This window comes from Macrosteles quadrilineatus, unplaced genomic scaffold, assembly GCF_028750875.1.
Source record: "Macrosteles quadrilineatus isolate MER2022 unplaced genomic scaffold, UCM_ALF_1.0 Scaffold_1__1_contigs__length_201487025, whole genome shotgun sequence".
Classification (NCBI taxonomy): Eukaryota; Metazoa; Arthropoda; class Insecta; order Hemiptera; family Cicadellidae; genus Macrosteles; species Macrosteles quadrilineatus.
Genome location: NW_026542594.1, coordinates 32,654,364 through 32,680,959, shown reverse-complemented (window position 1 = coordinate 32,680,959; position 26,596 = coordinate 32,654,364). Strand labels below are relative to the sequence as shown.

Below are 26,596 nucleotides of genomic sequence, written 5' to 3'. Positions count from 1 at the left end.
TAAAATAAAAATTCAATAATTAGTAACTTATATCATTAAACACAAACCAACATCCAACACTATACACATTTTTAATACAACATAGATAATTTACACATTGACTGTTTACAATTAACAACATGTGTTCTTCTTCAGGCATTTGACAGTTCTGGTTGTTTACATTTAAATGTCAAAGCAAATGTAATATTTAATTTCTGACAACAGCTGGAGTTTCAAAACAATATTTGTTTCCCATGTTAATCTTATGGAGAAATACGAAACTTTAAAGGGCCCCAGGGAATCACTCTCTAATTATTTACCTAAAAAGGAAGTTTCCTGCACAACTTCACGTTACGCTCTTTCCAATGACACCAAAAACATGTCAATCGGTTCAGTAGTTTCGGAGGAGTAATTGTCACAAAAATCCTGCTTGCGTGTTAAATATGTATAGATTTTAAAATTAACAGCTGTTTTATTAAAAAGTATTATCCACATGACCAAAATGTAAAGAAATCTGTGGAGGGATCTTTAAAGGCTACTGGGGCAGAGCCCTAAGCGAATTTACTTCGTTTTTCTTTTGATAACTCATCTACAGACCAAGACTTTCTTTGGACACCTCTACCAAGTTTCTACGCCCAGCCGTTCTCTCAAATTATTGGAGACAAAGTTTCCAATTAAATATTTTGATTCCCCCATGTTAATCTTATGGGGGAAACCCCAACTTTGATGGAAGATCCTGCCAAAACTAATAAAGATATCAAAAAACAAAAAACACTTTGCAAAACTACAGATCAGGGCAATTCTTTTGACACTTTTATCATCAAAATCGGTCCAAAAATGTGGGAGGAGTTTTGTTCACAAAAATCGCCTTAGCGTATTATATATATAGATAGATGTGAAAGTTTGTGTGTTTGTTTATTTGTTTGTTTGAAGTTCAATCATGCAATTAACTACTGGTTGGATTGGGCTGAAATTTGGTATAATGATAGCTCACATTCCCGATTAACATAAAACATATTCTTATCTCAAATCCTTTTGGGTTACGCCCCAGTGGCTCTGGAGTTTCCACACACAACAACTACACAAGTTAACAACACTATTAAACTTTTATTGGTTAGCACTATTGAACTTTTTTTGCATTTATGACAACAGCTAATTTGAATCAAACAGCAACAAAAAGCTGTGATATACAATGAGAACATTGAGAACTTTACTTTTATCTTTTGTTTAGATGCAGTGGTGGAACATTATGGCTATGGTAGATGTGCCAGCATCATCGTGCCAGCATCATCGCGCCAGCGATCAGCAAACGCAATAGGCATTCAAATCTTTCAGTCTTGACAGCTGCAAAAAAGCGATGGTGATGGTGCTGTGTTACCCCGATAGTGGTTGTAGTTCACAGGAAAACTCACAGATAGCAGCACTGTCTGGATACGTAGCCATTGTCTTGGTAATGTGGTTTGAAGAGACAAAATCACAAAAAACGGGGCAAAAAGCGTTGCCAGTCGGGATTTTACGGGAAAATTTTACTACAAACCTAAACCCAATCTACACCAAATTAAAGTTCAGGACCAGCACAACATAGATATATTAAACGCGGAGGTCACAGTAGACCAACTTGTATAACACTGACTCTGACCAAAGTGCCAGTACGGCGTGACTCCGATCAGAGTCGTCAGCAGTGAACGTGTTAAAGTATAAAGTAAAAAATATAAAAAAATCAGTTTGCTTGAATAATGGTGCATTATGAAAAAAAAAAAATAGTTCATCACACGGGCATAAAGTGTCTTTGCAACCTTTTGAGTTTGGGTAAAAAAGATTCACTTTAAGCCCTAGTGATGAAGCAAAGCCCCACTAGAAAAACAGGCCAAGCTGCAGGATCCACGACGTCACATTAGTGGATATTAGTGGATAGATTCATTGAATAATTCACTGCTATTTTGCAATATCCCATATGTTTTAGGTAAATAAACTGGCTGTCAGATTGTAAATGGTAAGATTTTAGTACAACTATCCACCACTGTGACGTAGTGTTGCGCTGCCCCCACTGCAGCATGGCCTGTTTTTTCTAGTGAGGCCTTAGATGAAGTATACTATTCTTCTTATCATAAATACCAGTATTTTATTTTATTGTTACACTAAGGCATCTTGTTACTATTCTTCTTATCATAAATACCAGTATTTTATTTTATTGTTACGCTAAGGCATCTTGTTAGATTATTTTAGATCTATTGACTTTGAAATAACTAGATCTACACTTTAAAATAGGTTTATCATTTCAAATTAAATCAAAGAGCAGTGATTTTAAACACACATCAGGACCACTTATTACACTGTACTTGGTTGCCTAGGAAATTTATATAGATCTGAATTTAAATAAAAGAAAGTAACTACACTAAAGTGGTAAAATGAATAACAGATGTGTAACTATTAGCTATTACATACGACAGATCAAAGAACAGTATTATTCTGTTTTGTGTCCTCTTCCGGTTGCGAAGCACGGGAATAGCAGCTTGTTTATTTATACTTTCATTTTTTAAGTTGGGTTTTTTAAACCAGTAAACAGAAAAGAACCACATAAACTGTAACAGACTTTTGTATTTCTGTAATTTTTTCTTTTAATGTTTAAAAATAACAGACAAGGTTGGGCTTACAAACCTTGTGGGTCCAAAGGATTCGGCCAGGATGGGAGCTACTCAAGGCACACACAAGACCTTCTGGCACTATCACCTTCAGGACAGTGTCAGAGGACGTGTCCTGCGTGTCGTGACAATCTATCAAAGGTCCTGGCGACACCTTCACTTCATGATGACCCACACTGAAGTTCCATCTGTACACAACACGCTTAAATGATTATTATTATAATAATAATAATATCACTTTATTGTCTTAAAGCATTCAAAATTTACAGTAAATCTGGTGAAACAGATGACATTGTAATTTCTTAGCTAACTAGATTAAAAATTAAAACAGTCAATTTTCACAAATGGTCATTTAAAGTGGAAACTAATGATGAAGAATTCTTATGAAGAATTTATTTTCAGTCTAAAACGTCATAATATACAGAATAATTATACGAAAAAGTCGGATAGTGTCGGGTATAAAATTTGGGCTCCGTATTCTAACTGAAACCGACCAGAATTTTCGGATATCCACACACCTCTAGTTACATGTACAAAAGTACTATTCTTTTAGTATTTATAAATTTAGTCATTATTTATTTATTGTCATTTATTGCTAATAACACCATGACTGTAATCCAGCGACTGATCTTAAGCAGCCCAGCAGCCGTATAGTTTTAATTACAAAATACCAAATTGAGATTTCTTGCTTTATCCGTGTTAAAAATATTAAAGACAGACAAGACAAAAATTAATAGGACTTGACAAAAGATGTGTATTTAAATTGGATAATGTTTACAAAATCATAATAATAAAATAAAACATATGTTAGTTCAAAAAAGGTAGTTTTAACATATTTTTTCAAATCAAATCAAATCAAAATCTATATTATATCTATATACTTATTTAATACGCAAGCAGGTTTTTTGTGACAATTACTTCTACGAAACTACTGAACCGATTGACATGTTTTTGGTGTCATTGGAAAGAGGGTAACGTGAAGTTGTGCAGGAAACTTTCTTTTTAGGGAAATAATGAGATATTGAGGCCCTGGAGCCCTTTAAAAATTCGTATTTCTCTATAAGGATAACATGGGAGATAATTTTTATTTACAGAAACATATATGTTTGCTACTTGAAAATAGTCAAAGTCTACTACATAATAATTGCTGTGTATTATGACTCTTAATGTATACCTACTACATTTCAATCAAGGATTGTGTACCTTAAAGTTTACCCATAATGGATCTTAATAGGTACTTTATTTTAATGCTGGGAATAGTAAAATTTAGTGGAGAACAAGTTACCATGATTTAGAAAACTTTACTATAATAATTTATGTATTTAAATCACAAATCTTTGACATTATTAATTCTTTTGAAACTAAACAGCTGATCGACAAATCAAACAAATCATCTACTTCATGTGAATAATGTTATTACACATAGTTTTTTTAACCATTCTTTTTTACTTGTGGGTGTATTTTGAGTTTGCAGTTATGAAAGCACCAAGCCAAGTAACTTTTATCTAATTTTCTTTTTAAACTAACAGTATTATTGAATTGCTACATGAACTTGACAAGTCAGGTAATTAATTGTCAGTATACCAAGGGAAGAAGAGTGGGTCCTTAAAAACAGACGAAGGCGGAGACACCCATCTAGAAAATCCAACTGAGTTTTTAAATATAGAGGTCAGTGGATTGCCAAGAAACAGATTAGACTAATAAAAGGGGGCAGTGGTTTTATTGATGAGAAATATTAATATATCAAAAAGGGCACAAGGCTTCATGTGATCAGAATCAATGGTTAACAACTTAATAGAATGTAAAGTCTTAACTGGAACAAGTGAGTGGGGACATATTTTGATTGCGATGATAAAAATTTACCCGTCTGAAACAAACTTGCCTTTCAAAATGGAAAGATGCTAATTTCTGTTACCTTTGGCATTTGCAGCGCTGTTCTTACCCAGACCAATTGAGTCATGAGCAACTATATTATATGTTGTTTTAAGTAAGGCTACATCTTTTAATAGGATACGCATATTCGTTACGGAAAACTCTGACCAGGGTAATCTTCCTGAAGGTAACTTTAAGGCTAAAATCGTAGTATTCATGGAAGTGATTATGTGATAAAAATATTGTTTTTTTAGTGTTTATTTTTAAAAGTGTGTTTTCTTCAAGCAGCATTTTTATGACCCTCAAAATATGCTACATAGGCCTATTGGTTTGATATGATAAAATGTTTTGTTAAATGTGTTTTAAAAATCTTTAAAAAATAACTACCCAATAACATTGCTCGCTGCCTATAACATACTTGAACCTGAACACTTATTAATTTACTAAATATAATACACATACAGCTAGAAAATGGCTGAACTGCTTCCCTTCCAAGGCTTCATTATTACTGCATTTAATTTTCGACGCCGAGTCAATAATGCGATGAATTTGTTTTCTAAATTCATATGTCATTTTGCAGGGCATTCAACCGCACAGGTTCACTAGTACTTATTTAATACGCAAGCAGGTTTTTTGTGACAATTACTCCTCCGAAACTACTGAACTAATTGACATGTTTTTGGTGTCATTGGAAAGAGCGTAACGTGAAGTTGTGCAGGAAACTTTCTTTTTAGGGAAATAATTAGAGAGTGAGGCCTGGGGGCCCTTTAAAGTTTCGTATTTCTCCATAAGATTAACATGGGAAACAAACATTGTTATGAAACTACAGCTGTTGTCAGAAATGCTGTTCTGCTATTTAATTTAATTTGTTTACAAGGAGAATTGTTTCTAGGTCCCATGTGGTCAATGAATTATACTTTTGCATATATTTGAAATGCTATACACTACATAACATGATAGTACTGTAATACATTAAGAGATCTTAATTTAAATAATCAATAAGCAGGATTGAGCTTTTGCCTATATGTTTTCTGGTAAGTGTGTTGTAACTGTTTCTCGTAGTATATTATAGTATCTTAAAGTTAAACCAAATTTTCTTTTCTGCATTCTCACCCCGTAGCAAAGCACGGGCAGAGCAACTAGTATAATTTATTTTGCAAAAAAAAAAACAGACATAACATAATATTATGATCCCTGTACAAAAATATTTACAATATTATTTATTTTTCTAGGTTATATTTAATTTTCTATAAAAGCTTTTTAAATCAAGCGAAATTATCCCCCACAAAGGATAATTTAATCCTGTGAGTGAGAGAGAGTAGTTATATTTTTAGAGATTTTTTAAATTAATGAAAAAAAGGAAATTTGAACAAGTTAAAGTTGAAAGTTGCGCTGGAGGACTGAGCGAAAGAACATAAGAACTAAGGCACAACAAAAGAAAGAAGGCAGGCATAGATTATTACATTCTCCCCCCCCCCCCAAGAACTAACATTCGAAAATTAGTTTCTTTTTCCTTTTCATTAGTTTTTTCTTTGGAGCAATAGTCATTTTTGGCCGAGGCTTGCGAAGGCTAACTTTGGCACTCACCAGTTCTTTAGTGATTTTCACTTTGAGCATACGTTTTCTTCTTTGTTGTTTGATTTCTTTGAATATTTCAGAATACTTCTTATTCCTCTGGTTATCACTGCTGGACTTGTTGTGGTACTGTGAGATGTCAAAGCTCTCGTCACTGACCAGGTTAATTGAATCGTCCACTAGTGACATTCTCCTCACAGTGTCGTCTCTGGAGGTTTCCACAGGTGACAAGATGGGTATGTCTTCCACGCTGTCTCATAGCACCTCCGCCATCGGCTTCTCAAGACACAATTGTGGCATTGCAGGTTCCTCTAAGCAACAACAGTTGTGTTCAAACAAGGCCATCAGGCATGGGAACACACAGCCACACTGAGCACACTTGTTTGTTTGCTTGTCATTGTTATTCTTGTGCTCTTTCCAGTACACACATTTCTTCTTGTGTCTGTAGAATGGGGTATTGTCAAACTGTAAGTCACATCCGTTACAAATTATCAACTCTGAGTCGTTCTCCGTTTTCTTCACATTCCATAGAGGTTTGGCTTTAATTTGTTTTTCTTTTGTTTTCACTTTCTTCCTTTTATCAGTTATCGCAAAGATCTTGTTCTTGATTTTGACACTAGATTCCAGCATGGCTTCCTTCAAGACTTCAAGTATATTGGAATTTTCTATCGGCTCATCGTCAACTAGACCTATCTCATTTTCTTTATCAGGCTCTTCCGTTTTCTCTCCAACCACTCGGACTGTCTGGACACTGGTGAGAATATCAGAATGTTTCTCAGAGTCTTGAACCATATCCTTAGCCTCCCAGGTTTCGGCACCAATGTTAAAAATATTAAAGACAGACAAGACAAAAATTAATAGGACTTGACAAAAGATGTGTATTTAAATTGGATAATGTTTACAAAATCATAATAATAAAATAAAACATATGTTAGTTCAAAGCAGGTAGTTTTAACATAAGAAAGAAGGCAGGCATAGATTATTACAATCCCACAAACAAAGATGTTAAAAAAAGGATAATTTGAGATCAAGATTTTTTTCTTCAGATGAGTGCTTAGAGACCCTGATAATCAAGCATTGTTTGATATGTGCTTAGTTATCCTTGATTGTAGGGCTTTAGGCACGTCGCACACAGGGTCCGCTCAGTTCAGTTGCTTCCGCAAATTTCAAAAACCATGTATTCAAATGTAGGGCCGCAAATTGGATCTGTTCTGTCAGTTCAGTTCCTTCCGCTCCGTCCGTCTTAGCCACTTTTCAGTTAGCGAGTGATTTGGACGGAAGCGGCGGAAGGACCGGAGGCGCAGCGCATGTGCCAAGTACAGCAGTCAGTCTAACTGAACTCGGGTGGTCAGACATATGTTCGCAGTAGACCTACTGTGATTATTTATTGAAGATGAGTTTCGATGAACGACTTATTTCAATAGTACAGACGTATCCATTGTTGGACGATCTGTCACACAAGGATTACTACAATATTACAATGAAGGAGGTGATCATCCTCTTCTGCAGCTATATAGTGCTAATGCTATAACAGAAATTTCTTCGTCACCACTGCTGGAACTCATAATCACACTAACGGAAACCCCACAAAAAGAAAAAAAATACTTGCGAACAATTACAGTAGTGTCTGTCGTCTACTGGCCTTTGGCGCTCAAAACGACTGAACTGAGCAGACTAAACTGACACAGTGAGTGGGAAAACTGCCGGAACTGAGCTGACTGACCTGAACTGAGCTGAGCGGACTGAACATAGTCAGTTGAAGCCTTCTTATATTCAGAACAGCAGTTGGTTTGCATATTTCCAGATATGCTGGCAAAACTATTATAGGACATATATAAACCTTCACAAATATAATATCAGACAGTTTCAAGCCAAAACAAATGCTTCCCAATTAAATGTCACCCGGATCGTGTTGGTCCATATGTTATATCCAATGATTAAACTAAAAAAAGCTTTATAGATCTATGAGGCATAGCCCTAAAGTAGCCTATAATTGAAAGTTACTTTCCGGACTGGTTAAAAGTAGTTAAAATATTACCTCAACCCTAACATTGAACAATTTATTTTGGTTGACATTTTCATTACCTAACACAAGTGCTCTTGACTTTTCCGTGAAACACTGAGAAGGGCATTAATGCGTTACCAACAGACATACACACAAAAATACAGAATTTAAACAGGGAATTTGCTAAGCTTTTACCATAGCAAAGTACATATAAAATTAGTATTTATAATCTTTATTAGTGTCATCAAATTTTATCATAACAATTTATCTATTTTATACTTATTTAATACGCAAGCAGGTTTTTTGTGACAATTACTCCTCCGAAACTACTGAACCGATTGTCATGTTTTTGGTGTCATTGGAAAGAGCGTAACGTGAAGTTGTATGGAGCATAATAAACAATCATCCTTGTTCTGAGGTCAGTAACATGCTGCAGGACAGACATCTGGAAACAGACTGTATTTAGTTTATTAGCTAAAACTGACGTGTATTCATCCCAATTTAAAGTGTTTTGTACCTGAATACCTAAAAATTTTGTAGATGACGTTTCATTAATAATTTCCCCCTGAAAATTAATATTTAATTCGATGGTTTCTCTGTCATGAGTAGTTTTGAACCTGACAATTTGAGTTTTAGAACAATTTAGACTCAGACCATTTGCTCTGAACCATTTGTTTGAATCTTCAAAAGTTTGGTTTATCAAATTTTGTAAATTGTTAGGGCTGTTTGATTTTAATATAGCTGTTGTGTCATCTGCGTATAGAACAAGCTTTGAGTTTATGTTAAAAGGCAGGTCGTTAATATAGATTAAAAACAACAAGGGTCCCAATATAGAGCCCTGAGGTACACCACAATAGATCATTTTCCATTTTGAAAAGTTATAGATGTTATCTTTAAAAATAATAGTTCTTTGAAAGCGGTTTGTAAGATAGGATTTCAAAAACTTCAAAGCAATTGGAGAAAAATTGTAAAATTTAAGCTTAGAAAATAAAATATTATGTACAACACGGTCAAAGGCTTTTGACAAGTCACAAAACATTCCAGCAACATTCTGAGACTTATCAATGCTGCAGCCGACCTCCCACAAGAAGTCAGACAGAGCCTGAGTTGTATTCAATAAAAAAACAAATTGCAAGAAACGTTGCTTACACCAAACTGTTGTGTACATTGTGAGTATTTCCATTAGTTACATTATCTTTGAGTTGACTCTTTTAACGTCATCGGAAATTATGACTGTTATTCGTTTTGAAATAGCGCCTGTAATACTTTGCAATTACCCGAATTCGAGCAAAAGGTGCACTAGTAATGCACATATAGTGGGGATGAGTAGCAGAAAAATATTTCAGTTCTGGCGGGGATCCTACAACTTAGGGTGGTGATAATATATAAGACCAAGAATGTAAAATCGCCCAAACCCCAATTTTTAAGGATCTCGATCGCCCGTAATGACGTCATCAATATAGCGGTCATAAGATGATGCTGGGTCGTCATGAATTGGTTATAATACCAAAATGCCGATTTTATTGAAATTTGGCATACAAGTGCTTAAATACAATATCTAATTCTAGGTTGTCAATGGTCGAGTTTGATCAGGTCATTCCAAAGTGGCGGCTGTTAATAACTAAAATAATTAAAAATTGTTCAGTGTTTTGTTTTCTCAACTCTCTCTAGAGATCTGAACCAATATGTTCATTTTCCTTGCAATCACAGGTAGTAATGTCGTCTCTGCATTTCATGGAATAGGCAAAATACCCCCACCACAGCAAACCTGCAGATTAAGTGAGTTTCCATTTGCCTGATTTGTTTTTCAATTAAATCTATTTCAATAACATTAGGTTTAATTTAGGGATGGATGGGATTGAATTTTTAGTTCTGGATGGGACAGGACGGGTCTTGTGCAAGTCTTGTATATTGCAGTTACCAAAAAAGACAAACAAAATCAATTTTTTACCATTTGTGGCACTGATCTATCAAAACCAAAAATACCCCCGCAGCAAACCTGCAGACTAAGCGAATTTCCATTAGCCTGAATGGATTTATACTAAAATGCCTCCTTAGAAATATTACATTTATTCCCTATTTAAATAGAATTAGTTTAACGAGTACTTAGGTTTGCTGCAACAGGGAGGCTAAACAAGTTTTTTTTTTGTAAAATGTTAATAGTTTAGTAAGAAATGAATGTATTTTCCAAATTCGATCAAAATATGTCCATAAACAAGCAAACTACAACAGTTGACTTATTCTCCATAAGAATAACATGGGAATATTAAATTTACATTTTTTTTATTTTCCCCGTAATCATTAGGCACACAATAATGCTTCAATATACTATTTTATTTGTTTTTTTAAGCTCTACAAAATGGTTTGGAATGAAGTTTGCGAAGAGAAGAAGAATTTTGTGTTTTTAGGGTCAAAAATGTGAAAAACCTATTTTTACCCCATAAAACCCCCCATTAACTACCGTTCCCATTGTCCGATCATGCTGGTTCGCAAACTCGTTCAAATAAATGTAGGTTTACACGTTTATACCAAATTTCATCAAAATCGGATAATTTTTGCTCGAGTTATCGGTCAAACGGACACATATATATTTTGTTTTGTAGTGTTAAGACGGTGACACACTATAGATCTTTTCCCCGAACAAGACCCCGAACCGAGCAGGAAGAAGGGAGAAGGGAGGTCGAAGGGAGCATGTTCGATAGTGTGTCACGGGTCCGTACACCGATCCAGACGGCGAACCAGACATCAGGCCGAGCAGGGAGACGAGCGCTCTGGAGGCGGTTTTTTGGCGAAAGATCAAAGAAAAGATCGGTCCGATGTACGGAGTGATGTACGATAGTGTGTCACTTGCCCCGTACGCCGTCGCGAGCGCCGCACCGAGCGGCCGCCTGTGCTAGCGTTGAGTTATGATTTAATATGGCAATTAGACCCTTTAATTGGTAAAATAAATAAATGTTGGGTAATATGTTGCCGTTATATATTATGGCCATTTAAGATGTCATGTTGTGGTTTGTTTGGTCGAGGTTCAAAATGTAGAAACCGTTAAATCAATTACATCAATAATATTAAAGTGAATTAAGTAATTGATGTTGTCTGAAATTCTTTCAAAATTAATATAAACATTAATATTATTAAGGGCAATTAAAATTATCAATCTGTAACGTTATTTCAATTAATAAAACCAATAAAAATCAATACATATAACTAAGTATCCTTTCTAGAATATTTTATTTTTGTGACAAGTTTTCAAAAAGCGTCTTTTAACGCGCTCTCACTCGCACACACTCTCCATCTCTCACTAAACTCCCTTTTGCCGCGCTCGGTAGAATTAGTCTGGTCTTGGTCTTGTTCGGGGAAATGTTCGGAGTGAAATTTTGCTGAAATTTATCTCCCTTCTCCCTGCTCGGTTCGGGGTCTTGATCGGGGAAAAGATCGATAGTGTGTCACCGCCTTTAAGAATATTTGTTTAGTTTTAGTCCTGACTTGAGTCAACTTTTAAAACAGTATTGTTACTGAAATTTGCTCATGAATAAAGACCTTATTTATTTATTTATATATATATATAAATATATATACTAGCTGTGTGCCCGTTCTACGCACGGGGATCTTATCGTAATCAGTTGAAACCATCTTATAACAAGAACAGCAGTCGGTTTGCATATTTTCAGATATGCTGGCAAAACTATTATACATATAAACCTTCGCAAATACAGTATCTGACAGTTCCAAGCCAAAACAAATGCTTCGCAATTAAATGTCACCCGGATCGTGTTGGTCCATATGTTAAATCCAATGATTAAACTAAAAAATGCTTTATAGATCTTTGAGGCATAGCCCTAAGGTAGGCCTATAATTGAAAGTTACTTTCCACAATGGTTAAAAGTATTTAAGGTACTACCTCAACCTCACAATTTAACACTTTATTTGGGTTGACATTTTCATTATCAAGGTGCTCTTGTCCTTTCCATGAAACACTAAGTAATAAGGACATTAATGCGTTATCAACAGACATACACACAAAAATACAGAACTTAATTAGGGAATTTGCTACGCTTTAAGCATAACAAAGAACATATAAAATTAGTATTGAAATCTTTGTTAATGTCATCAAATTTTATCATAACAATTTATATTTGCTTGGACCAAAGATGACCCAAAATGCTGTCAAAATGACGGCTTATTATATGAAATGAAGTACTATAGACGATTTAGATTGGTAATTTATAATAAAAATTACCAAAATGGGCCACGAACTATTGATACATAAACAACGTAAAGCGTTTAAACAATTCATGATGGTTTGCTGAATAAATGTTTTGCTAAAATGTTTTCTTAGCATATACTAACATGCACATTTTGGAATCCAGACAGAAAAAGCAAAACTTATACAGTTGATACATCAATTAAATCCGACCAATTATATACGTTAATCAAGTCCCGAGGTTATTGATCTCTTGGTTTTGGATTTTCTCGTAAAAAGTTATCGGCAATCAAAGTTATTTCCCATTAATTGCTTTATTTTAAACAACTTTTAAAGTAAACTTATCGGCATCAGTTTGAAAAAAACAAACAAAAAACAACCTTATACAAACAAATTTTGTCATTTAATAGATTACATATTCTCTAAACAATGATTAGTATGGGCTATCTATTAACGTTAGAAGGAAATGTGACAAAAATCACACAACGTTGGGTTTTTGGACGTTGGTAATTTTATTTCTTAAGTGGGTAGGCCGTGTATTCTAGGAAAAAGTACCGGTATCAAGGATCGTCGTCGAAAAGGTTGTTATGAATAATCGGGTAGGCGTACGAACCCAAGAGATGGGCTATGGGCCTATTGGCTGTATGGTCCAGCAATTGCATCACACGGTGAGTAGAAACTATTGACTATATATAGTCAATGGTAGGAACAGAAAGTGACACATTGGAAAATCGAGTTAGCATCATCCGTAACCCTCTGTTACAATCACCCACTGCAGTTGTGATTTTTTACTTTACTTATATGTCCTTTGAACTTAATGAAAATGTGAAAGTTTGTGTGTTTGTTTGTTTGTGTGTTTGAAGTTCTATCACGCATAAACCACTGGACGGATTGGGCTGAAATTTGGCATGACGATAGCTTACATTCCCAAGGCATATTCTTATCTCAAAAATCCTTTCGGGCTCCGCCCCAGTGGCTCTGGAAGATGCTTAAAATTAATGCAATATTTAAAAATAAGTACTAAATATGATGGGACACCCAACTATTTGGTTCTGTTGTTGTAATGTTAGGTTTATAATGCCAACAAATTAAATACAATCTAGGAATAATTTGTTTTCCAAGTAATGTTAGATACAATACTGACATTTTTGTTTAAATGTTTGTTCAATAAAAATGTAGTTGCAATTAATTTTACATTTACCTAATGTGCGTGGAATAAAAAGTAACGTCTTTGGAAAAGTAGCTAAAATTGTAGCTGTAGCTTTTTCGGAACTGTAGCTGTAGCTGTAGCTAAGCTACTTTTTTGGAAATGTAGCAGTAGTTGTAGCTAGCTACATTTTAAAAGTAGCTTCCCCAACACTGCACTTAATCATATATGTGTACGTTATATCTCATGATATAGTTCTAAAATCAAATGGATCTCCTCTTTTACATACTTATATAATAATCACCAGGAAAATTAAGATGCTCGTCCTGACTGCAGCGTTTGGATGAGTATTATCTCATCTTTAGGCTGTGGTTTCCTAGACACGTAATAGATACACAGCGGTTTAGATGCGCTGCGGCTTTTATCCAGGTCCCAAAACGCAGCTGCCGTGAGTGGTTTCCTAGACTGCGTACAATACACACGGTTGGTGCATAACATAAGTTCACGGGAGAGATTACTAGTGGCTACTATGATGTTATACGACGATTTAGATGGATATTTTGGCATTAAAAGCTTTGAAGAAGCGTAATCAGTGAAAAGTATATGATTAGGAACTGTATGTGGCCCTCACGGATCTTTTAACTGTAGTGTTAAAGCAAACATGTCAACTTAAAATGTAAACAATAAATAATAAATCTTAATTTGCCCTGTCCAACTTTGCTTTTACTGTTATTATATTTACCTATTCGGGATTTACCGAATCGATGAAAATACCTTTTACAAGTATAACTGCAATAAGCATTTTATACTTATACGCCAACCCCGTAAGAAGTTTGGGTACTATGCTGGTAAATAATATAGGCTCATTACTAAGATGTTCAGGAGTTCTTAAAATAATTATGGGGGCTGTTATATTTGGGAGTTGGTGTTGTGCTGACTTGAAAAGAATATTTGTCAACATTAGGTTTATTTACTAATTACAACAATAGGAAAATATGTGAGGACAAATTAATTGTATGAAACATGTAACAAGGGAATTAAATATTAAAATTACACATTATGGGGAAATTAACACTACATAACGAATTATATGAAATATAATACTATACAACGAGGTGTTAGCCTGTCCTACATACGGGTATAGCAGCCTACAGTTGAAAGAGTAATTATCAATTGAGAAAGTGTATAGGCCTAGTCAACGATATCACCTTCCAATTCCATCGCATACTTGCCTCTTCCATAATCAATATCAACGCAATACAATTAATCATACTATACACAATTTCCAGTAGGTCTGAATAGAAACTCCCTAAAATAAAATGAAAACATCCAATAAAATTCACAGTACATATAATTATAACGTTGGTGTCCTGACATTATTAAACGAATCGTCCACACATATCCTTTATATCAATTTCACTGTATCAATTGCTAAATAAATAAGTGTAAACAAAGAAAAGTAAAAACAACAACATATAGTTTGTATTGGTAAACAGCTGAGTCAAAAATAAAATATTAATTTGAACATAAGAACTGGCCACATGTTGAAGGAATTGAAAACGTAAAACACACTAGTAAAGCTAGTGACGTAATTAATTGTCTATGTTTATATCCATTCCGTTATCAGTTCTAATATCCTTAATAATTAAACCACCCTCATTGAATCAATGTACATCGTAATTCCCCTTATTCATTTATTTAAACTATAAAATATTCAGCGCCTCCAAACGGAACCACAACTAAACACACGCCAAACAATTTTTTAGATTTCATAAAAGGATGGTTAGTCTAATTGCAGTATCCTAGGTCAATGATGACGTTGTGCTCAATCTATGTCATTCATATCTCTTTGGATAAAACCCGTCTGGGTTGTGGTGGTAATTTAAAATTGTATTCCTGATGATTCTTGATCTCCTTCTTTATGACATAAATATTTCCGGGCCTAATCCAAACAAAGTTTAATCATTCAAAAACATTGATTGTAAACAAACCAAGATTAATTAAAACGTGTAAAAAATGGATTTTCCTACCCTTTCCTAAAAAAGTTGAGCGGTATAATAATTTGCATATCCATTTTTTTAACACTCGTGTACAGAGCCTCGACTTGTATACATCGATGGTGTTACTTTTCTTGGTGGTCTACTAATCTTACAGTAGACTCCCTCTAGTTCGGCTTCGGTTGGATCGGCCGCCGGATGGTCCGGCCCGGTCTCAGGGGGACAAGTCGTATCGTAAAGGGTGAATTGCCTTCGACAGGATTTAACTTGAATGTTTAGTTTCCGGCCATATAAGTAAACTATTCATGTCAGTTTAGTTGACGGGTGCTTCTATGGGTGAATTGTTGCATAATACTTATGTAAAAATATGTTACATAACCTCAAAAATACAGAGAACATTTTATAAATAGTTTTTCTTCGGTCTAATATGTTAAAATGCAGTGTATAATTAAATATTTCGGACCAATTTTTATGCGGTAAATTCCCCCATTATTGTTTTTGAAACACCCAATTTTATTTGACAAAAATAAATTAAAGCAAAACAAAGAAATAGTCATCGTTAGTTTCAAGGTCAAGCTATCCGCTTGCACTGACAATCATCTGCTCTTTACACAACTGATGTCTGCTGTGCACTTATTTGCTATCTCACAACAGTTTGTGATTGGGTGATTAGTAACCATGGCAACTTGTTGAATGTGTGGATGAAGTGAAACCAAAGAAAGAATAGAAGAACAGATAAGAAAGAATAAGCGGTGTTTTAAGTCATCCATTGTTATCTTTATCCTATTTGACAACTGTTGTTATTATCTTTAAGACTGAGTACTATGATTTTATGCTGTTTTATGAGTTGTCTAATGTTTTTATCGACATTCTTATGTTCTGAAACAACATGTAGTAGCCTATGCTGACTACGGTAGCAGTGGCTTGCAGTACTAGACTTTCTATTATTCTGTTCTTTACGTGATTTATTGCTGTACGTACAGTGTTGTGTAATTTTTGTTTTGCTTGAGTAAGCTTGATTTTAAACGTTACAGTTTTTATTATTGAACCAAGGTTATTGACGTAACAAGTCACGATTGCGCAATACTATTATTTGTATTTTGATTGTGTAAAATGCACATCCGGTTAGTCCGGCCGTTTTGTAGTTCGGCCAGTGGTCCGGTCCCGAGTTGGCCGAACTAGAGGGAGTCTACTGTACTTATTTCCTAAAAATCAATGACAAATCAGAGTAAATAAAATAACCTCATAGTTCTACAGAGCATTTTTATATTTAACCAGCTGTTAGTTAAAAGAAAATTGTATTGCACTAAAACAAACCAAAGATGAAGATTACAAAGATTTATTAAAAAAATTCTTTGAACATCCTAGTATTTTACCTATGTATATTTAAATAATCTGCCATCCTCTTATCAAAGTATTGAACGTATCAATGATTAGCATTCACATAGTATAAATAAGTCAACCCTTAGTATGTCTTTTAATTTTATCCAAAAGCTGAATTTGTGTTACAAACGCTGAATGTTTACAGCTGTTACGTTAAGCAAATTATATTACACCAAAAGCTAGTTTAGAATCTTAGCGTCGGCTGCTAGACTTTTTAAAAATTAAAACTTAATTTCTAAAAAACTGGGACCCTAAACTAAAATTATGGCTTCGACATTCCCTAGTTCTCAAAATTATCTTTCTTTCAACACAAAAACCATGAAAATCCGTCGAGTGGTTGATTCAGAATCGTGAAATAAAAAAACCCTGTTTCGTTTTAATATTATAGATTTTAATTGTATGAACAAAGACCATAATATGTCATTACAAGAGACAAATTCAATTCATTTTTTTGTCGTTGTTGGAGGATTTTGCCTTCTGTACAACATAAACTTCCGAATCCATTGCACCAGACATGTCTAAAACACAGCGTAACTCAGATTCGACTGCTCTGAAAGCAGTCGGTCAAATACGCAGCTATTGGTGTGCGCGTATTTGATGTGCGCGCATTAGATACACAGCCTTGGAAAATGCTTACACGAAACTCCATAAGACAAGTGTGCTGCATCTTAGATGCGCACACACAGCGCATCTAATACGCGTCTAGGAAACCACAGCCTTAGCGTGAAATGTCACTCAAACCAATGTTACAAAAATTTTCCCAAAAAGGTATGTTAAGCATATATTATCAACAATTTTGTCACTGACAAAACATCTCTGACCAAAACATTAAAAAGTTCCCCGCATACTAACTATTTCATGTCACAAATTTTGACAAAAGGTCTTTTAACAAAATACATTACCTTATATTCAAAAAATAAACAACATATTTACAGTTTTAACCAAACTGTTGGCAAAAAGCATTAATAGATAAGCCATGTACCAGATATGAAAATTTGAGCTCTATTCTAATTATGACAAAACACGAAGTAATTAGAGGCATGTTTTGTTGATAGCGAGCGTTGCAGGAGGTCTACTTTCCACTGAACCGATGTTAATTTAGACCTTCCGGCACTGTTGACTCTGTGAAACTGAAATTGTATTTTATCGTATTTTGTCATATTCAAACTTCTGTTGCATTAGGTTCAAATCCCAATGTGTCAATCGCTTTAACAGACTTTTTCAGCACTGGCTATATTATTTGACTCCATGGGATTTTGACCTACAGACACTGCAAACATTGTAGTTTTTGTTACCTATTGGCACAAGTATAAATTATTTGACATAGCGAATATTTGACTTCCAGCAACACTCCCATGGTCTTGGCTGGCGTGTCCTAGGGCTTCTGTGTCTTTGCATGATTGCTGATGGGTTATGCGAGAGTGGGGTAAATGTGTTTTTTCTCCTTTTGTTAAATTTGCATGTTTTTAATTTTTTCTGAGAAATTTACTTAAATTGTTAAATACGTAAATGTAAATGTTTCATTAGATTAATTAATCCCATTGTCTTTTATTTCTATATATTTATGTATGTCAGGTTAAGTGTAAGAAAGGGCCATGTGGCCCTAACTTTGTCTGAAAAAAATCAAGAATTTCTCATTACATTTCATAAAAAAAGTATAGGTAGTTCTACAAAGAAAATATTTAAAATCAGTTAATATGTTAAAAGAATACTAAAAATGAAACAGGCTATATTAAATTAAATCGGTCGAGTACTACCTACACTTTGATTAGGCAGCACAAAGCCTACAATTGCACAATTAATGAGATAGCCTAGTAAAGTTTAATGTATTCCTGTGTGTGTGAATGTGTGTGTGTGGGTGTGTTTGTATTCACCGAATAGTGGCATCCTTCACAGGCACACGGCCGTACTGTGGCACCTTCAAAAATTGTGGCACCTTTTTCAGGGTGCCACAGCTAATTCGACAATTTTTTAGGTTTTCCAGCATTATTACGTCGTTTAAACATCACATGCCACAATTGAGTATTTTTGAACTCGTTGATGTGAGTTTAAGTAGCGCAGGTACACACCGAATTGTGGAACACGAAACCATACAGGTAGCTAGCGCGCCTCGCGCCGTCCGCCGGAACTATAACTTTCCTAATGCTACGTTGCCAATTCTCGCGCCAGCCTACACTCGAAATAGTGGCACCATGCCACAATTCAGTATATATCAACAGTGTGTGGACAGGATGCCACTTAATGAGTTGTAGAGCTTGAGCAGTGTGTAGAACAGTGCAACAAGCAACTAATAAACTAATAATACTATACTGCCACGTACTATAAAACAATTGGGTGAGGTTCATAATGTCCAAATTTCACAAACTCCAACGTCTAAAATATTAAATAAACAGTGCGTTTCATAACCTCCAAATTTCATAAACTCCAAAACTATAACTTTCAAATAAGCACCGTTTCACAATGTCCAAATTTCACAAACTCCAACGTTAATATATTAAATAAACAGTGCGTTTCATAACCTCCAAATTTCATAAACTCCAAAACTATTACTTTCAAATAATCACCGATTCACAATGTCCAAATTTCACAAACTCCAACGTTTAAATATCAAATAAACAGAGCGGTTCATAACCTCCAAGTTTCATAAGCTCCAACGGTACAGTCTGGGCCAGAAGTGGCTGCAGAGGTTGCCGTGGTTCGGTATGTAGGCGCTACACGTTCTACTGTTGTAGCGGCGCAACACGGAGCATCATTGTTGCTCCGTAATTGCTTTCTTAAGAGTATAAGTATATATTCTTAAGAGTTCCCATAGTCCGATCATGCTGGTTGGCGAACTCGTTCGAATAAACGTACGTATGGCGAACGGTGCCTGGTATCTGACTTTGGCAACCACTAGAGAGACTTCTGGCCCAGACTGTACCACGTGGAGGTTATGAAATTTGGACATTATGAACCGCTCTGTTTATTTGGTATCTAAACGTTGGAGTTTGTGAAACTTGGACATTGTGAAACAGTGATTAATTGAATGTTATAGATTTGGAGCTTGTGAAATTTGGAGGTTACGAACCGCTCTGTTTATTTACGTTATGTTTAATATTTAAACGTTGGAGTTTGTGAAACTTTGACATTGTGAAACTGTGATTATTTGAATGTTATAGTTTTGGAGCTTATGAGATTTGGACATTATGAAACGCGCTGTTCATTTAATATTTTAAGCGTTGGAGTTTGTGAAATTTGGAGTTTATGAAACGCTCCCAAACATTTTAAGTACCATAAATAATATACTTTTGCTCCGAGTGGTGAACAATGTTTTACATTACAAATAATTTGTGTAGTAAATAATAATTTAAATTGTTTTTACCTAACCCGTCATGTTAAACTTCCCTATCCCAAGCGTGATGTATACACTTCCTTACTTCTCGAGTGATGTAAAGTATCAAAAACTCACTCGGTGATGTAAAGAAACCCATTTAAATAACATTGAGTGCTTAACTTAAAAAATATAACTCTATGGAGCCAACGATGTTCAACGCTAGAAATCAGCTGTGCGCTTGAATGTTATTATTATGCTTTAAAGTATTTTCCTACCTAACCTAGCTTTTGTTAGTAAAAGAACGTTACTGATAGAAGATGAGTGAAATGGATAATAAAAAATATTGTACGTAAACCCATGTTTATTGTCGGGTCAGGTAAAATCTTGTACGTTACACGTTACGCAAGAGCGTGCTGTTTACATCACTTAGGTGAATTATGCAACTCGCTTCCGCTCGTTGCACAACATTCACCTGCGTGAAGTAAAAACGCTCTTACTACACTTGTAATGTAAATAGCTATTACGCAACCATTAAAAAATTGATTTTTGTTTACAAACATAAATTGGTAACGTAGTTATTTTGTTTCAATTGAATTTGTACACTGGAACAATAACAATGTTTGAGGTTAGAACGCTATATAAGTTGTCCTAGACTGCTTTTTTTATCTTACAAACTATTTCGTGCTGATACATCTATTTTTTTAACATTTTAGTCATGTTGACAAAATATTTTGCAATTACATTTCTGAATCAGTCAGTAAAGGTAGATTTACATGCATCATTGCTGAAAGTTATGTTTTGCTTCTCACTCTCAGAGTATTCCAAAGACATCTAATGTTTCAATCCATGTTCAAATGTTATATGAGGTAAACAACCGAATCAATTAAAGTACTTAAATTAAAATACATATTATTATCAACACGCATAATCTAGTTCAGATTATAATATCATCTCACAATCATATTTGTAAAACCTACTGTGGTGTTTTAACCAGTCCCCACTGACAAAAGCATAAAATGAAAGGTCCTAAAGAGGTTAACATTGAGTCATAACAAAAGTAGTTTAAAAGTTGTAACCGTGATACTGTAAATAATTTGATATTGTTAGATATTATACGATACGATCGTTTTACAATTTTGTCAATCTATCTGTTACTTTCATACAAATGTATTTTTATTATTCAATGTTTTGTTTTGTAGAACCTTTAGTATTCTCAACTTTATTAATAACTAGTAGAATACCCGTCCTTCGTACGGGGTTGGCATATAAGTAGAACATGATCATTGCAGTGATGGGAGAGGAAACTGTTTAAGAAAATATGGTCTTTTAATTTATACGGTATCCTATAGTGTAGCACACATATACCTATAATAAAAGAATGTGTTTAATGGTTTGCACTGTAAACGAAAACCTATCACAATATTTCCAAACATGTTAATAGGGCAGTTTTCTAACATATTTTAGTGAAATTATAATCAGGCAAACGGGAATTCGCTCAGTCTATAGGTTTGCTGGGGCAGGGGGATTATATTACTGTTTACAAACAAATAAATCTAAAGAATATACCTCATAACTCAGGATAAGGACCTAGGTTGATAAGGCAATATAGAATGTTGATTATTCCCTATATCCATCGAATGATTTCTTTTATAATGAATTATTATAAAAATAAATAAATATTATTACAACCTTTCACAAAATTAAGTATATTTAAGTATAATTAACAAACAGACTTAGTATAGTTAGATCATAAACAAGTGAAGTACTGTTACCGAAACAATCCTATAATAATGAAATTACATTTACATATGATTTGGCAGCTCCTTTAGGTAATGTTAAATAATGTTTACATTCAGGCTAGTGACATCATTATTTTAAATTTATAATCCTTACCCTCTCTGTTCTAATATTCGTGCAGTATTTAATAAGGTTTGAACCAGCTGTGTTGAATTGTGAAATCAAAATCAATTTGGCAGTTAGTTAGTTCTGCTTGTTTAAATTTTTAAACTTACTAGGTTTGTTCTTTGTTACCATGGATACCATCAATCAATATTTACTTTTAAGTCTCTCATCTCAGATTTTTGAAAGCCCACGGGGCAAAGCCCTAGGTGAATATCGAAGCGGCAATAGTTCTATATGTATCCTCGGAGCTGTAGCTTCATTTGTGTGCAATTTGAGCATAGTCGGATCAGTAGTTTTTGAGATTAGCTCATACAAACACACACACAGACACCACCTCTTCTTTATAATAGTATAGATATATATATATATATATATATATATATAATATATATATAGAATATAGAATAGAATAGATAGATAGATAAACCTATTTCAACGTACAATATAAGTTTTAGGAAATTCCTAGTAAGGTTGTTAGAAGTATATTGGCATCCGTGAAGTTTGTGTAATGTTTTTTTAAAATCACTGTGGGATATATTTAACTTCACTTATTATTTATTTAATATGTTTCTACTTCTTGAAATTCTCAGTTAACTGGGAGGCGGAGCAAACAGTTTGTTCTAAAATGAACTTGAAAATTTTAAACAATCTTTTTCTGTTGTTTACTTAAAGTATATAATGTTCTACTATGAATGCAAATCTTTAATATAGTCTAAATTTCCAGTCCCACCCTCAAAAACTATGATATTTAACAGTTGAATCTTTATAACGTATCAACACATTATTTTTAATCGGTCATCAAACTGATTCTTGAATTAGTAGTTGCAAGAGTACGCAAAACTGCAGAGAGTCCTTGAAAATGCTTGTGCAATGATATAGTTTTAAATTATAAAAAAAACCCTTCAAAAAATTGTATTAACAGGACCAGAGGACCACTATGCACATGGTATTTCATTTGTATAAGGCAAAAAGTTCAAATCATATTAACTTATGATTGCCAATTAGAACAAATAAAACTGTCTGCAAATGTCAATAAAACTAATTTTATAAGAAATTGTAGATTCTTCTGTTGCTCTGTAGGCGACCATTTTGGTCACACAAGGAAGTCCAAACTTATATCTTAGTTTGAACAACGTCATCTTGATTTTACATTGCTCAAGATACATAATCGACACATAGGCTTTCAAAAAAAATAAGTAAAGTAACTAGTGATGGACCGCGCAGACATAGGAACAGTCTAGACTTGCCTCTTACTGACGTTTTCCAAACGAATATAGAAGTTAGATCTACATTCTTCATTTTAGGCTTGAAATAAATTTGTTTGTGGGTAAGAGCGAATGAGTAAGCATGAACAATAATTTTACCCTTCTCCCCGACACGCCACCATACCACAGCATCTTACTAGCAGAGCTCAAGGTCATTGACGTAATTGTAATGAACTAAATTTAGACTTCCACCCCCCAATGTCACCAATGGGCCCTAAAGGTTGGTATGTAACAATTCATGACGGTTGAACAATGGCCTTTAAAATACGCTTTTAATTTGTTTTCTAGCGTTTACCGTATCTTAGAAAAAGTTAGTTTACAATAATTACAAAAACTTGTTGGGCGAAAGAAAAATTCTAAAAAATTAATTTATAATATATGTGTCTATATCGTATTAAAGTGTGTTAAAGGTTTAGCGTTTGGTTTACAATGTAAAAATTTTCAAAGTCACAAGATGGTTCTGAAACTCTTTATACAACTCTCCTTTATAAAAATTTAAAAAAAATATTATCCAAGAAATTGAGCTCTTTAGCCACAAAATCCACCGTTTTTTTACTTACCTGACGAAGAAATAAAAACAGTAGCAGCCGACGAACTTTGTTATGTCATATTTAAAAACTCACCGACTTTATTTCAAGATTTAAAATAGAAAATATAAACTTTTGAGCTTTTAATTAGAACCAACAGTGTCCTAGACTAATTGACATCTTTCACACGAAGTGTCAACGATTTACCTTTAGTCTAAATGTCAAGTTATTTTGAAGCTGGACATTGAGTTTTGGTGCCGTTTTCATTGGCATCTACCACTTCTAACCTGCACTAAGATGGCGAACCTGGCTTCAACTGCTTGTATGTTAGTTATATAGATGTGCTCCATCTATTGGTCTTATGTGATCGTTGATTTAAACTAACGGAATTCTGATGAAAATTTGATCATGAATTATTAGCAGTTTTGCAGGGATGATTAACAATAGTTTTTTTTTTTTATTTAAATTGCTTGTTAGTTGGCAACAAACCTTAGAGATGTGTATACATTTTTTAGGACAAAATTGAATTGGCAGATGCCATGGTAAAGAAGCGTACTAGAAAAAGTTACTGTCGCCTCATCCAATTTTTACAGCAGTCAGCTGTTGACATGCTAGGCGAGCAACCGCGACAGTGAGGACGGGGAACAGCTGATTTCATGTTCCTAGTTGGCAAATTGTCTGCTAGCTACTTAACGTACACATGCATAAGCCATCAGCGGTAGCACCAGTAGCCTCAATGAATATATAAACACTTGTGTTAAGGTTTAAATACAGTAGTCAATGTTATTACTGAATTTGATACTATACATATTGTTACTAATATATGAAATGGAGAAAAACGTTACCTTAAAAATACAAAATTTCCCAATTTATATCCAGACCTTTTCAAATAGCTTAGAAAACAAATAATTTAGTATATCAAAGTGTTTTTGTACGGTTATTGGTAACAGGACAAATTCAAAAATTGTAAATTTAAAATTCCCTTGTTATTCATATAAAGAATATTGTAAAATGTTGTAGTTTGCTTGTTTATGGATATATTTTGATCAAACCTGGAAAATTTATTCAAACAATTACAAAACTATTTGGATCATGAACGGTACTCTAGTTTTCCCAAGGTAGGACACGTGAATTGGAATTTTGGCGTTACAGGCACAATGACAGTAACAATCAAACAAACGTACAGATATTGGCACAAGACTCGTTTCGGCTATCTTATTATATACAACGTAGAAATAACCAAACACTTCATGAGTCTACGCAATGTACAGACAAAACAGTAAAGACTTTATAATCTTATAACTTACTATCTGCCCATGCTTCGCAACGGGGTGAGAATCTTTGGGTCTCTAAATCCACCGTAAAAAAATAGTATATTTCGTACCTAGGGCCTACCAGTGAGGTTTTGCCGACTCGATATCGGGTTTTAAGTTCGGGATGAAGTCGAGAACGTGAAACGATCGAGAGCTGCAAACCCATTTTGGCTTGTGGTACGAGCGCTATTTTTCACCCAAGTATGTTTTGCAATATAACGTCCCTCTTATTTATGTGAAATATTTTGAGGAATCAGCAAAATCAAAAATAACAAATAGTTGTCTAGGCAGCTGTGACAAAAAACAAGTCTATTGCAATGCCATGGATACAGCTTGTGCATTTAATATACATTAATGTTTTAAGTAAATAGGCGAACAAGCGAAACGGCACACGGAAGATTTCTCAGGTGCCGTTTGACGTCACTAACTGCTGACGTCACTTTGAGGGAACACCAATACCGCAACGATACGGTTAAGAGCCATCGGCCTCGGTGGCGCAGTGGATAGCGATGCGGGCTGATAGTCCGAATGTTCCGGGTTCGAATCCCGCCGGCGGCACTAGCTTTTTATCAACAACTTTTTCATATCAGCAAGTTTGGTTGGTTTGGTTAGGTTATGACAGTTTAATTTTATAATTAAAAAATTATAAAATTTAATTTTAGGCAATTATAATTTTATTTTATGAACAAAACTATTTTTTTAGATTAGTAAAGTAAACCTTTATTCGATTTTTCCATTATCAGCACGTTTGGTTAGTTTGGTTAGGTTATGACAGTTTAATTTAATAATAGAAAATTATAAAACTGTCTGTTTCTTCAGACGCAGCAGTTAGTGACGTCAGCAGTTAGTGACGTCAAACAGCACCTGAGAAATCTTCCGTGTGCCCCACCGGGCGAACAAGTGATTTTGCGGCCCTAGGGATGTAAACCCCTGCTCGGTCCCCATATGACGATGACAGCTGGCATGGCCAGCAAAACGTAACTTTCAGCCACTAATATAAACCAGCTAAATGTATGTAAAACAGCTAAGGCTGTGGTTTCCTAGACGCGTAATAGATGCGCTGCGTGTGCGCATCTAAGACGCAGCACACTTGTCTTATGGAGTTTCGTGTAAGCGGTTTCCAAGGCTGCGTATCTAATGCGCGCGCATCTAATACGCGCGCACCAATAGCTGCGTATTTCACCGACTGCTTTCAGAGCAGTCAAATCTGAGTTACGCTGCGTTTTAGACATGTCTTGTGCAATGCATACGGAAGTAATTTTGTACAGAAGGAAGAATTCTCCAATAAAACGATGAAAAATTAATTGAATTTCTCTCTTCTAATATTATGGAAGTACTTTGTTTATACAATTAAAATTTTATAGTATTATATTTCATATCAATTGTTATGTAGTGTTAATTTCCCCATAACATGTAATTTTAACATTGAATTCCCTTGTTACATGTTCCCTACAGTTAATTTGTCCTCACATATT

The 26,596-nt window shown here is 34.5% G+C and overlaps 1 protein-coding gene across 1 annotated transcript in view; it reads right to left on the bottom strand.

Moving 5' to 3' along the window:
• The window catches only part of LOC128982072 (eukaryotic translation initiation factor 2-alpha kinase), a 221,666-nt gene that overhangs the window by 105,670 nt on the left and 89,400 nt on the right, over positions 1–26,596 (bottom strand). The window contains exon 5 of the mRNA XM_054401116.1: positions 2,638–2,809. Within this exon, the coding sequence (XP_054257091.1) occupies positions 2,638–2,809 (172 nt within the window). The remainder of the gene's footprint in view (positions 1–2,637; positions 2,810–26,596) is intronic.